General features: G+C 42.4%; 2 protein-coding genes across 4 annotated transcripts; one reads left to right on the forward strand and one right to left on the reverse strand.

Annotated features, from left to right (window-relative positions):
• Positions 1 to 560: 560 nt before the first annotated feature.
• LOC117769879 (thiosulfate sulfurtransferase/rhodanese-like domain-containing protein 2) lies at positions 561 to 4728 on the reverse strand. Its single transcript, XM_034599089.1, has 10 exons — positions 4389 to 4728; positions 3207 to 3487; positions 2983 to 3091; positions 2764 to 2883; positions 2369 to 2474; positions 2038 to 2153; positions 1621 to 1779; positions 1277 to 1415; positions 846 to 1124; positions 561 to 791 (listed from the first exon to the last, which is right to left on the reverse strand). Exons 1-9 carry the CDS (start codon positions 4527 to 4529, stop codon positions 895 to 897), a joined length of 1401 nt encoding a protein of 466 aa, XP_034454980.1. The 5' UTR covers positions 4530 to 4728; the 3' UTR covers positions 561 to 791; positions 846 to 894.
• Positions 4729 to 4781: 53 nt separating this feature from the next.
• On the forward strand, positions 4782 to 12804 carry LOC117769877 (nuclear cap-binding protein subunit 1). 3 transcript variants are annotated; one of them, XM_034599085.1, is made up of 23 exons: positions 4782 to 5002; positions 6092 to 6180; positions 6421 to 6521; positions 6611 to 6767; positions 6872 to 6979; positions 7162 to 7283; positions 7438 to 7507; positions 7721 to 7936; positions 8027 to 8124; positions 8213 to 8276; positions 8368 to 8478; positions 8755 to 8819; positions 8935 to 8997; positions 9161 to 9235; positions 9461 to 9564; positions 9711 to 9833; positions 10094 to 10196; positions 10746 to 10839; positions 10928 to 11031; positions 11182 to 11299; positions 11408 to 11551; positions 11648 to 11761; positions 12230 to 12797. In XM_034599085.1, the coding sequence occupies exons 1-23, from the start codon at positions 4969 to 4971 to the stop codon at positions 12341 to 12343; spliced, it is 2391 nt and encodes a 796-aa protein (XP_034454976.1). In that variant the 5' UTR covers positions 4782 to 4968; the 3' UTR covers positions 12344 to 12797. The 3 variants fall into 3 exon arrangements, with proteins under 3 accessions (XP_034454976.1, XP_034454977.1, XP_034454975.1); XM_034599086.1 differs by having other exon boundaries at positions 4797 to 5002; positions 11411 to 11551; positions 12230 to 12804; XM_034599084.1 differs by having other exon boundaries at positions 4797 to 5002; positions 11390 to 11551.
• Positions 12805 to 13098: the final 294 nt, after the last annotated feature.

Raw genomic sequence — 13098 nt, forward strand, 5'->3', positions numbered from 1 at the left:
ATGTCCTGTGTCAAGACTCGTTTTTATAAATAGTTTAGTTTATTCTTGCTTTTTCTAAATTCATTTTCTTACTTGCACTTTATTTATTGTATTTATTATATTTCTTAATATCCGTAAATACTGTTTCAATAAAGTATAGAAATAAAGGAAAACAATATCTTATCAGAATGAATTTAAGTTTCTTCAATTTATTATTTTGTCTGAGTTGTTAGCTTCCCACTGTTAAAGCCTGTTCCCTGTGCTTGTGTTGAATTTCCTCTTGTGCCGATCAATAAAGTCTTATTTCAGATTAGACATAAAATCTTAGGTTGAAAAACTACTGCATCAATAGTTCAGAGCAGACGAAAGCTGATATACACTCTGCCTGGTTTTGGTGTATTTGTATTGTATCTACACATTTTTAGGAAACATAATATCAAATTAATTAAATTTGGAATAAATATAAAACTATTACCATTTGAGACAAATAAAAGTATGTAATGAACAGAGATAATATCCAACACACTGATTTTAAAACATAAAAACACAAAGAAGCACACACACACACAATTAATCAAAAACCCCTGGGACAAAGTATTATTTATTACTGATAAGGCATTCCAGTTAAAAATCAGTGTCAGAAAACTCATGAATTCTGCAGGTGTGTATTCATATACATGTTTTCAATAAAATAGGAATCAACTCTTATCATTTTACATCCGATTCACAGATTACTTTAACCACCTAAATACAGTAAATCTGACTTAAACCCCAACATTTGTACAAAAAATGGATGACTTAAAATATACTCAATACTGTACAGTTACAGTTAATATATCATATTTACTATCCCTGGAAATGCAGCAGTTTTCATGTGACCGTAAGAACTCATGTTCGATCACATCCACTGTCAAGTTACACATCCTGAGGGATTCTGGGACGCCCGTCTGTGCACTCGCACTCCTCTCTCTGATGTGGAGCGGCGGACGGTGCCTCGCTCTGAGCCCGTCCCTTGGTTTGGCAGGTGGGACAGCAGGAGGTGTGTCCGTCCCGTCTGCAGCTGGGACACGACAGAACCAGCTGGCAGCAGAACTGGGTGGAGCAGAGCTTGTACTGGTCCCACGGACTGCCGCAGTACCTGCAGTCTGAACAGACACAGAAATATTTAAGTTTGAAAGGTTTTCAACTCAAAGACTGACACAAGACAACAAGGAAATATTTTAGATATTGACAAATTGTATTTTCATTATTTCAAATTCTTAAAAGGAGCTTTATAACACAGAGAGGAAACACTAACCTGAGATGATGTCTCTGTTGGAGGAGATGGTGTAACGCTCATCAAACACGAAAAGTTTTCCACGATAGAAACCTTCTGGGAAACGCTCCATGTACTTGTGAATTCCACCTTTCAGCTGGTAAACCTCTTTGCACACATCCTACAAGGAGGGCAGGACATGTTAGGATCGAGGTAAACAAAAATATAGCTTCTGTCTTAAGGAACAAGTGGAAGAAGGACAAATGCACATCAGGACTAAACAGTTCCCTCTTGTGAAGAAGCAGCAGCCTGCATTAACATCTATCAATCAAAATAAATAATTTAAATCTCATCCTGTAGTGTAAGATCCAGACAGGTCCACCTACTTTTGAGCGGAGGTAGGCAGAGCCTCGCTCACAGCGGATCCCTCCTGTGCAGTACATGAGGACCTTTTTGTCCCTGAACAGTTCAAGGTTCTGGTCGATGTAGTCCGGGAAGTAGCTGAACTTACGGATGTTTGGGGCCAGACACTGAGTAAACTGCCCCTGGAGGGAAAAATAACAATGACAGTTTGTGACAAACATTGCAGCCTTCATACGAAGTTTTTCAAAATGCCAGTTGAAGTGCTATCTTGAATTTCTGTTATTTGCACTGCAACAAGTTAAACACAGTATTTGCTTACATGGTGTAGATATCACAAAAAAGGAGTAAAATAAACAAAGGCTCAGATTTGGTCAAATGATTTTGCCTTCAGAACCTGTGTAGCTGAGTATTATTTACAGGGAATCTGATCAATTACTTACAATTTTACTCTCGTAAAAGTTGCGGCAGTCGAGGAGAATGGTGTCAGTGCACAAATCTCCTGTGGTCAGAAGAGCCTCCACCTCTTTGTGAAACTCCTCCGGCTCCAAATGAATTCCTGACAGGAAAAAATGTTTTTTTACTGACACAAGCACCTTCACAAACCACACAAATTAAAAGCTTAGAATACCAGCTGTTGCAAAACAGAAATTCAGCTCATTCACTGACATAGTAATTGGTTTTCCTGGAACAACCACAATAGACCTATGGGAGTTTGTTTGTTATTACGACAGTTAAAATCCATTTCATAGTGTTGCAATAATAATAAAGTACCTGCTAATTGGTAGGAGATGACATCAGGGTCCACTCCCATGGGGACGATTTCTTTATAGACCCCAACCCTGAGGTCTGTGAAACACTCTGCACCACCATCACTGGTCTGCAGGCACAAGCAGGAACAAACACTTCATAGAATAAATTATGTAATGTTACTACATTAAAAGAAAGGTAAAGATGAAGATGACATGCTTGCAATAAGACTTTGTGCTAAATTAATTAAAGGCTTCCCTAAATTATGTGTTTGTTATGTATAAAATTATGCATCAGAGGTGATTTTAAAGATTTCACCTATTCTCCAAGCCTCAGATGATTCTCTGTTATCACAATAAAAATGACTTTTCAATATAACATATATGTGACATTACAGAAGACAACAGTGAGTGACTGACCTTAAAATCCTCCCTCTCCATCCTGAAGCAAGGATGCAAACACATTGCGCTGATGTAAATGTCCGTCGCCATGTTGGTGCCACCGACTGTTCCATTGACGCCCTCGGACGCCACCCTCACCTGCAGAACAGGATCATTTTAATAGGGAAAGATAAATTTAATTAAACGATTCCTCCTTTTCGATCTCTTCCAGATGTAAATACTTGTGTGTAGGATCACCTTGCCAGTTAAGTGGAGCTTTTCACACAAAGCTTTCTGCCAAGCACAGATGACCTGCGGATCCTCCACTTGACCGTAGTGATAAAAGAGGACAACCTTTCCTGGACCCCTGGCAGAAAACAAGGGAACATCCATCAGTATTTATGATTTTATAATTTACACACAATATATCAAAGACACGAGTTGCACGACAACTGAACCCAAATGAGAGAATTGAAAGTTACTTCTGAAGTTGCTCCTCAGAAATGTGGCTGGTGTCGGGTATCCATGCAGAAATGTCCACCGCCTCGGCGTTTGGTTGCTGTGTTTCAGGTTCTTCCTCCAGTTGGCTTAAAAAACACTCGTATGTCGTCTGTGTCAGCTGCTTTATTTCCCCCTCGTGAGTCCTGGCCACATGTTTGTGAATAGCCGAGTGTTCCCTGAAGGTCTGGCCGCAGCAGCACCAGGATGCACCTCCTTCCTCCTGACTGCCGTCGCTCTTGGATGTCACAAAGGCAGCAAATGACTGTGGAGAAAGAAACGCATGAGATACTTTAAATTAAAAACTGAAATGAAAAATGTAGTAGACAGATGGAATATTTGACTTTTGAAAAGAAAAAAATCCAAAGACACCTTATCAGTCAAGTTTAAATCAAATTTTTGATAAAGCTCCCTTATATCTTACTTTTAAGAAACTGCGACCACATGTTCAAATAACAGCCAAAGCATATTTATAGAGGTATGATTTATCAGTCTTAAGATTTCTGCCTCTACGCATCTTATGTTCTCTCTCAATACTAACTTTAGGAGATGGGTGCCCACTTCTTTCATCTGAGCACCTGCACCCCAAAATGTCTGTGAACAGCCCTGCTCTGTCCTTATCAATTTATATTAAAGGTTCAGTGTGTAGGACTTAGTGACATCTAGTGGTGAAGTTACATGTTGCAGCTGAACACCCCTCACCTCAACCTCAGCTTCCAAACATGACAGAGAACCTGTGGAAGCTTCAGTTGTTATAAAAACTCAAAAAGGTTTAGTTTGTCCAATTTGGGCTACTGTAAAAAAACATGGCCGCCTCCGTAGAGAGGACCCGCTCCTGATGTAAATATAAATCAATATAACAGGTCCATTCTAGAGTTAAGAAAACAACAATTCGTACAATTTAGACGAAACACACGAGTGAAAACACCACTAGGATTATTTTATATTCAATTTCTGCCAATAGATCCTTTCACTTAAATCTTACACACTGGACCTTTAAAGAAACTGATCATTTTAGACGATTGATGAATTCCAGCTGTTGTGAATTCATGTGTGATGAAGTTTGATGAGTATATCTCCAGTGGAAGTGTCCAGATGTGTCTGCAGCTCTGGTTGTCTGTAACAATGACGCCTCCCAGCCTCCCAGTGTTTAAATCAACTCTCACCTTCCTCCTGCAGAGGCTGTAGAACCTCCTCTGTGACGCACACATCTGTTTCTCCTGCTTCACACCACCACCACCACCACCACGCGTGGACGGGTCCGGCTCCCAGTCTGAGAACTGGGAGCAGGGATCCTCTGCTGCCATGTTTGTTAAAAATGTCAATATGAGGAAACAGTCCGAGGCGAAGCGGCGAGATTTTGATCAAACTCTCATTGAGCTTCTGCTGCTTTGCGGCTCCGAATAAAACCAGTTGTATTGTGATGATTAAAAGTTATCCTCATGTTGACAAATTAAAATAAAAAGGTTTTATTTACACACACACACACACACACGAGAGGAACCGGACCAATCCTTCACCGGGCGACGGATGAAAAACAGCCGCTGCACCTTCCGGTTGACCCCGGAAGTGCCTGAATCGGATCGGACCGCTTTTATGTTCCTGCTCCGGTCGCGGCCAGACTGAAACCGTGAAGACGCTCGTTCCCACCGACGTGCTCGTCACTTCCACACCCGCTCGCTCGAACCCTCAACCTCGAACCCACTTTTGCACTCGCCCCACCCCCACCCCGCCGCGGAGAGAAACATGTCCCGGAGACGACACAGCGACGAGAACGACGGTAACCGGACGCTGCGAGTGTGTTTCAGGGTGTCAGTGCTAACAGCTAGCTAGCGTTAGCGTGTGTTTTCTGCTCGCGGGTTATAATCTCTGGCGTGGGGGGGGTTTGTTTCGCCAGGTTTGTGTTCGCGAGTAATTTCCGAATGGCTGCATCGATCGGTTAATATCGGTTTGTTCGATTAATCGAGGCGTCTGTGACGATTTAATTCCCCCCGGGACGTTTCACCGTTAGCAGCCCGGTTAACGCGTGTGGTGGAGAACGGGGGCGGTCACCAGCTGCTGGGAATTCATTTAGATTAGTTTATGTATAAAACATTTTAGACTAAAGCCAAATCTGTAATGTGTTGCAAAATCTGCAAAAATGTAAATTCCCTCATTATCTACTCATTAATATGTCGATGGAGGTGGGGGGGGTGGTGACGTGTTTGAGTCCATCAAACACTTCTGGAGTTTCAAGGGTGAACTTTTTTGCAGCTAAATCCAATATCATTGAAGTAAATGGGGACCGATTCAATTCAAACTAACTTTAATGTCCCCATTGGGCAATTCTAATGCACATAGAGCAAGTAAAAACAACGATGACATCATTGCAATGTCCACGGACAGTTAAAATCAGTGCAGTATATTAAGATGATAAAGTAAGAGAAGTGTATGTGAATGTAAAAGGACGGTGAACAGGAAAACTGTAAGAACGAAGATAAAATACTCAAATGCAATGGAATTCTGCAAACGACAAAACGGATAAAATGTCTCCATGGTGTCATCCAAGTGTCCGTGAGCCCCGACATTCAAATTCGGCTCAAAACTGCGTCATTTACACCAAGTTTGAAGCCTTAATGTCCCCTGATCCTCTACAATAGCCTAATTAGCAAATACTGTCTTTTATTAAGTTCAGGGACAAGTAAACTCGTCTTCCAGTGTTAAATTTACCTCTGAGGAGAAACCACGAGTAAAGACAGAGCTGTTTGGTCCTTTACATTTAGTTTTTGTTTGTATATTGATGGATTTTTCTCCTCAACGTTGCCCCTTGAGTTAAATCTCCTCACTCGTGTTTCTCATTCATCGTTGTGTTGCTCTTTTAACCTTCCAGGAGGTCAGGCTCATAAAAGGAGGAGAACATCTGAGCCCATCGAGATCGAGGATCGTCTGGAGTCACTGATATGTCGTGTGGGGGAGAAGGTGAGGACCATGTACAGGAAGGCACACATGAGTGAAGTGCTATGTTTTTAATATCGATGGCTTCACTGAAGATTGAACCCTCTGTGAAGATTGAGGCTTACATCACAGGTTCAAGGTTTACTGCTTAAAACAAACACCAGAACTATAGGTGGTGTTGAAATGAAGTAAGGTGTGGTTTGGCAGAAAGTAGGGTTGCACTGTTAAGGGCTTTATTTTGAATTCCTTCGTTTGTATTTTCAGAGTACGTCGTCCCTGGAGAGCAACCTGGAGGGGCTCGCTGGCGTCTTAGAGGCCGACCTCCCAAACTACAAAAACAAAATCCTGCGCATTTTATGTGCTGTGTAAGTTTCCACAAATAGTCACACCTTCGTTGTTTTAAAAATGAGTCTTATTAGGTGGTAGCGCTCATTGAATTGTGTTTTATTGACAGCGCCCGCCTCCTACCCGAGAAGCTGACTGTCTACACAACTTTAGTCGGCCTCCTCAACGCCAGGAACTACAACTTCGGGGGCGAGTTTGTCGAGGCCATGATCAGACAACTCAAAGAAACCTTGAAAAACAACTTGTACAATGAAGCCGTTTACTTGGTAATCTTAAGTTTGCATAAGCACCAGATGTTTGGCTTTTTAATTTTAACATCTGTATATACCTTCGTGTTTTGCATTTTTAAACAACCTCTTTTCTTTTGCAGGTTCGTTTTCTGTCTGACTTGGTCAACTGCCATGTGATCGCCGCTCCTTCGATGGTGGCCATGTTTGAAAATTTTGTCAGTGTTACTCAAGAGGAGGATGTACCACAGGTAGGTGGAATGTGGAGGAAATAAGTTCAGGGCAGTAGCAAGCATCTTGTAAAATCTTGACTTCTCTGCTTAAGAGATCTCTGCATCGTGGTACTTTAGTTTAACACAGATACATTTTTAATTTTGCATTATGTTGAGTATCTAAGCTGTTGTGATGGACGGGATCTTATTTGTGTCCCCAGGTTCGGTCGGACTGGTTTGTGTACGTGGTTCTCTCCTGTCTGCCCTGGGTCGGTAAGGAGCTCTACGAGAAGAAGGACGTTGAGATGGACCGACTCCTCAGTCAGGTCGAGGGCTACCTCAAGTACGATTCTTCTTTTTGTATCCCCCCCCCTCTCTGTCTATTCTCGACTGTTCCCAAGCTCATTTGTCCTGCTGACCTTTTTCATAACTCAGCCGCTGGTTTGATCACATCTGTCAGCCGACCCTTGCATCACTACATACTTCTTGTTTTTCAGGAGGAGAGTAAAGACCCATGTCCCGATGCTGCAGGTGTGGACAGCGGAGAAGCCTCATCCTCAAGAGGAGGTGAGAGACACAGCAGTGCTACAGTTCTCCCAATAGTCTACTCAACAATACAACACATTCCCATTGCACAGCTATAGTGAGGTTTAGGACTTGTTTTCATTTCCCCGTGACGTTTCTGTTCATTCTTGAAGGAAACAGGTTGTCTCTGATGGAGCCAGAGTTCAGGTCACTGTGAAAACCTGACCCTTCTCTCTCTTTACCCCCCCCTCACAGTACCTGGACTGCCTCTGGGCTCAGATGCAGAAGCTAAAAAAAGACCGATGGCAGGAGCGCCACATCCTTCGCCCGTATATCGCCTTCGACAGCGTCCTGTGTGAGGCGCTGCAACACAACCTGCCGCCCTTCACCCCACCGGGCCACATGCCCGACGCTCAGTACCCGATGCCCCAGGTCGTCTTCCGCATGTTCGACTACACCGACGCCCCCGAGGTACAGTACATGCTCCTGGTTACATTTTTGTTCGCCATAAATATGATAATAATGTCCCGGTTTCCACATTTTCCTGCTCTTCGTCTTCAGGGTCCCGTGATGCCCGGCAGTCACTCTGTGGAGAGATTTGTCATCGAAGAAAACCTGCACTGCATCATCAAGACTCACTGGAAAGAGAGGAAAACATGGTGGGTGACGGGTTTGATCGTCTTTTGCAAACCGACCACCGTCACACGTATTTTAACCCTTCTCATTTTCTCTTTTATAACCTTTCAGTGCTGCTCAGTTACTCAGTTATCCAGGGAAAAATAAGATTCCGCTCAACTATCACATTGTGGAGGTATAAAGCTTTTGTTTTTCGACAAATCTCACACTGACATTTAAGAAAAATCAAAGACTGGTTTAAAAACATTTTCTGTTGCTCTGTCCAGGTGATCTTCGGGGAGCTTTTCCAGCTGCCCGCTCCGCCTCACCTTGACGTCATGTACACCACACTGCTTATTGAACTCTGCAAACTGCAGCCGGGATCTCTGCCACAAGTCGTATCCTTGATTGTTTGTGTCAGTAGAGTTTACGTCAAAGTTCCTTTTTCCACCAGCCCTTTAAAAATCTGAGCTTGTGTTTCTGTAATTTCAACAAGAGAATTTTAAGTTGTTAAAGGTACAAAAATATATTATAATCCCTTTAAACTGACTTATTATCCTGGACATGTGGTGGTTAATAGTTCTTAATTGCAAGTAAGGAAATTTAAAACCCCAGAAGAGAAAACACTTGTGAACAGTTCAAAAATAAACTTTATCTTAACACCCGCCTGTCAGTTGGCCCAAGCCACAGAGATGATGTACATGAGGCTGGACACCATGAACACCTCCTGCATAGACAGGTAACCTGACTGCACAGTTACACTTCCTGTCAGAGGGTGGAACCTCCATGAGGTGTTTCCTGTCTGAAGTGACACCATCACTCATCTTCTCTGCTTCCCCCTTTTTCTTCACCAGACTAATAAACTGGTTTTCTCATCATTTGAGCAACTTCCAGTTTCGTTGGAGCTGGGACGACTGGTGAGTGAATGTTTCTCACACACACACACACACACACACACACACACACACACACACACACACACACACACACACACACACACACAACCTTTTATAGCAGCTGTTCCTTAGTTTTAAATAAGATGTGAACCGTACAGTTAATAATGTGTGTCTCTCTGTAAAGGTCCGACTGCCTGGCTGTGGATCTAGATAAACCCAAGCCCAAGTTTGTCAAAGAAGTTCTGGAGAAGTCTATGAGGTATTAAATCGTTATTCACCTTTTCTTTAAGTTGTATAGTGTTTAAAATGACTTTGAATCTGCAGCTCCGTTAAACATCCTGTTAAACTTCAAAATCCTTCATTCACTTCGTTTTATTTGCTGTTCTTGTCTGTTCTCTCTTAATTCCTCTGGATGAAATTGAATATTAACATGTTTCCCTTTTTTATTTGGAAAGTTTCATCTTTTGGCTCTTTCTCCTTCCAGACTTTCGTATCATCAGCGAATGGTGGACATCGTCCCTCCGACCTTCTCAGCGCTCATCCCCGCTGAACCCATCTTCATATACAAGTACCTGGACGAGAGCTCTTGTGAGAATTTCTTCAGTGTTTGCTGCACGTTTTCAAAAGACACATTTACTGTGAAAAGCAGCAGTGAAATTATCAGTACAAACAATTCTGTGTTGAGTATATTCTTTAGGATATGAAGTGATTGAAATGCGTCTCCTGCCTCACAGCGTCGTTGCCTGGTTACCCAGTATCCATCACTGTGGGGAACGCCATCAAGAACCGTGCGTCCAATGAAGAGATCCTGTCCATCCTCAAAGAAGTGCCCAACCCCAACCAGGAAGACGACGATGGTATTATTTATTTTAGTGGAAGGAACATGTTACCTGCTATGTAGAAAACCGGTCACCAGCCGATACAAGCAGATCATAAAGCACAAGAAGAGAACTCATCATTTTACAGTTGGTCAATAGTTGTCGTATTAACTTAAAATCACCTTTAACATGTGTTGAAGCCCTTGAAGGGTTTATTCTGTTCTCACTGTTGCAGGCTGGTGGATCACTCGCCTGAAACTCGTCTCTGACTTTCTCCTTTTTGTTTCCCCTCCTCTCAGATGAAGGCGAGACTTTCAACCCTCTGAAGATTGACGTGTTCCTGCAGACTCTTCTCCACCTGGCGGCCAAATCCTTCAGCCACTCCTTCAGCGCCCTCGCCAAGTGAGTTCACCTGCCACAGAAACCTTGATCTTCATCTGCCACGTGATTTTATTAAACCAGTTTTCATGGCCTCAAAAGAAACAAACTAAAATGAGTTGGGTCAAGTCCGACACTGGGGCTTCAGGTGATTCTGTTAAACCCTCAACGTTTGTTGATAATTCATTAATTTACTTTAAGAAGTTGGTGAGAAAATCTGTATAATTTGTACAACATGTGAAGCCGACTGCCACATCCATGTTTAAACTTAAACTAATCATATATATAATTACTTATACATGTCACTCCACAATTAAATCTTTAACTGATTTATTTTAATCCCAGTATAATTATTATTTATTAAAAGAAAAAATGCTTAAAATAGAGTTTAATCTCAAGAGAACAGTGTAGTAGTAGTGATAATAATAAAGATCATCATCATCAGCTGTATAACTATTGAGATTTAAACTAAATGAATAGATTGAAATATCCCCTGAAACAATGTACTGGGTGTGTTTGTGTTGAATGAGTGAATCCAGACCCGTTGTCCTCAGCTGCCTCTTTTTCCTCCAGGTTTCATGAAATCCTGAAGGCGCTGACCGACAGCGACGAGGGGAAGCTGCACATGCTGAAAGTGGTTTATGAAGCGTGGGTGAACCACCCACAGGTAAACACAGGGTCCTTCAGGGGGTCTTTATACGTAAATGTACATTTTTAATGACTTGAATGAAGAGTTTGGTGTTTTCCTGTCGTAGATGATCGCCGTGTTGGTGGACAAAATGATCCGGACACAGATTGTTGACTGTGCTGCTGTCGCCAACTGGCTCTTCTCCCAGGACATGGCTCACGAGTTCACCAGGTGAGGCAGAGAAAAAATTACGTATCGCTGTACACGTACATTTCTCATTTTATTTTACATTCTCTGCTCATGGAAAATAAAAGAAAGTGTGTTCTGCAGTGTCCTGAATATAATATTTTTCTCTAAAAAACAACCTTGAACCTCTTCTAGACTTTTCACCTGGGAGATTTTGCATTCCACCATTCGAAAGATGAACAAACACGTCCAGAAGATCCAGAAGGAGCTGGAGGAGGCCAAGGACAAGCTGGAGAAACAGCAGCATAAGAGGGTAAGTTCATCCTCGACGTTTTCTCCACCACGTTACTCGGTTTGAAAATCAGTGATTCAAATCTATAGATGATTGTTGAGTAAAGTGTAGTTGGGGCTTGTACTCCAGCAGAAGGACAGCGGTGACGAGGAGGACATGGAGAAGAACAGCGAGGACGAGGATGGTCAGCTGGAGGAGCAGATCGAGAGGCTACAGGAGAAGGTGGAGTCGGCTCAGAGCGAACAGAAGAACCTCTTCCTCGTCATCTTCCAGGTAATAGTTCCATCCCTTCATCTGAATCGGACCAGAGACGTTTCACATGACCGATAAAGTAAAAGACCGTATTTAATGTTGCTTCTCCTTCCTCAGCGCTTCATCATGTTGTTGACCGAGCACTTGGTTCGCTGTGAGACTGGGAGTGTCGACATCAGCACGCCCTGGTACAAGAGCTGCATCGAGCGCCTGCAGCAGATCTTCCTCATGGTAACACACACACACACACACACACACACACACACAGTATAAGTTAATATTGGCAGGTTGTTAAAACTTGGGATATATGAAGAGGATCCACTTAAACTTACTTCTCCAGAATGTAAACGTATATATAAATCTAGAAGGCCGCTCGGAGAGCTCAAACCTCCACCGAGGCTTTATAATAATAAACTCACACAAGGTGCTTCACAACAGGCTCGACAATAAATCAAATAAAAAGACGGTCCAGATGAAATCAAGACGGGCTTTCTTGTTCTAACACGTCCCGTCTCGCCATGTTGAAGAAATTGAAAATAAATTCCTGGACTCGCCCGTCTTTGTGGATCCGCTTCAATTTTGAATTGGGCTCTCCCGTGGGTCATGCCCCACCCCTCCGTAAGATTTAAAGGAAATGGGTTCCGTAGTGTTTGAATGATCCTGAGGGTACGTGTCCTCTCTCTCTCTCTCTCCGTGCAGCACCATGTGACCATCCACCAGTACATGGGGACCCTGGAGAACCTGCTGTTCACCGCGGAGCTCGACCCCCACATCCTGGCCGTCTACCAGCAGTTCTGTGCTCTGCAGCTCTAAGAATCACCGACATCAATGTGTACGTGTGTTCACACAGTACCTGTGCTAAACATACACATTACAAACTACCAGCTCTTGCATCAAGAATCTCATTAGTTGTTGTTTTTTTTAAATTTCCCTTCTTTTTGTGTTTAGTGTCATTCGACCTGTCAGTTACATGCAAGAGTCTATTTGACAAATCCTGTCATTAATTTGCTGTAGTGATATTTTTAATTGTATTTCCCCTTTTTCTGTTTTTTTTTTTTGCTTTGGTTTTTAATTAGGTTAATTTTTACATTCTGCTTGTTTTCTCGTGGGGTCTTTTTAAAACTGTCTGAGTCCAGACAGAGCTGGAGAGGTGATCAGAGGAGAAGTCAGGTCGGCTCCGACTGATTCTGAATCTAAAGAGCGATATACTTTTTTATATTTGTTTTTTTGTGCAAGTGGGAAATAATTAAACTCTCCAGAGTCTTTATCCTGCCGCTCGTTTCTGTCGTTTTCTGGACCTGAGCCACTGAACGTCTGCCTGTCGGGTTTCTCTTCTTCTGATGGAGCAGATCATCTCGTTTACATGAACTGAGGAGTTACACAGATTCAACATGTGTTCAAGGAGTTTGATAAAACACAAATTAAATATTCTACATCAGAGGGACAGATTTACACCAGAAAGGTCAGACTCAAAGAAAGTTTATTCACATTTTAAGGCACTGAAATACAAAATGTAACAAAACATTGTATTATTATTAATCTTTATTGTAGTTTTGACCTTCAGAGAA

Source organism: Hippoglossus hippoglossus, chromosome 10 (assembly GCF_009819705.1).
Source record: "Hippoglossus hippoglossus isolate fHipHip1 chromosome 10, fHipHip1.pri, whole genome shotgun sequence".
NCBI classification, from domain to species: Eukaryota; Metazoa; Chordata; class Actinopteri; order Pleuronectiformes; family Pleuronectidae; genus Hippoglossus; species Hippoglossus hippoglossus.

Coding starts and splice junctions, on each gene's coding strand:
- LOC117769879 (XM_034599089.1), bottom strand. CDS start 4,529: ATGGCAGCAGAGGATCCCTGCTCCCAGTTCTCAGACTGGGAGCCGGAC. Junction 2,475..2,763: donor TGGAGAGGGAGGATTTTAAG/GTCAGTCACTCA, acceptor TTGTGCCTGCAG/ACCAGTGATGGTGGTGCAGA. Junction 1,125..1,276: donor CAACAGAGACATCATCTCAG/GTTAGTGTTTCC, acceptor GTGTCTGTTCAG/ACTGCAGGTACTGCGGCAGT.
- LOC117769877 (XM_034599084.1), top strand. CDS start 4,969: ATGTCCCGGAGACGACACAGCGACGAGAACGACG. Junction 7,508..7,720: donor AGCCTCATCCTCAAGAGGAG/GTGAGAGACACA, acceptor CCCCCCTCACAG/TACCTGGACTGCCTCTGGGC. Junction 11,552..11,647: donor TCTTCCTCGTCATCTTCCAG/GTAATAGTTCCA, acceptor CTCCTTCCTCAG/CGCTTCATCATGTTGTTGAC.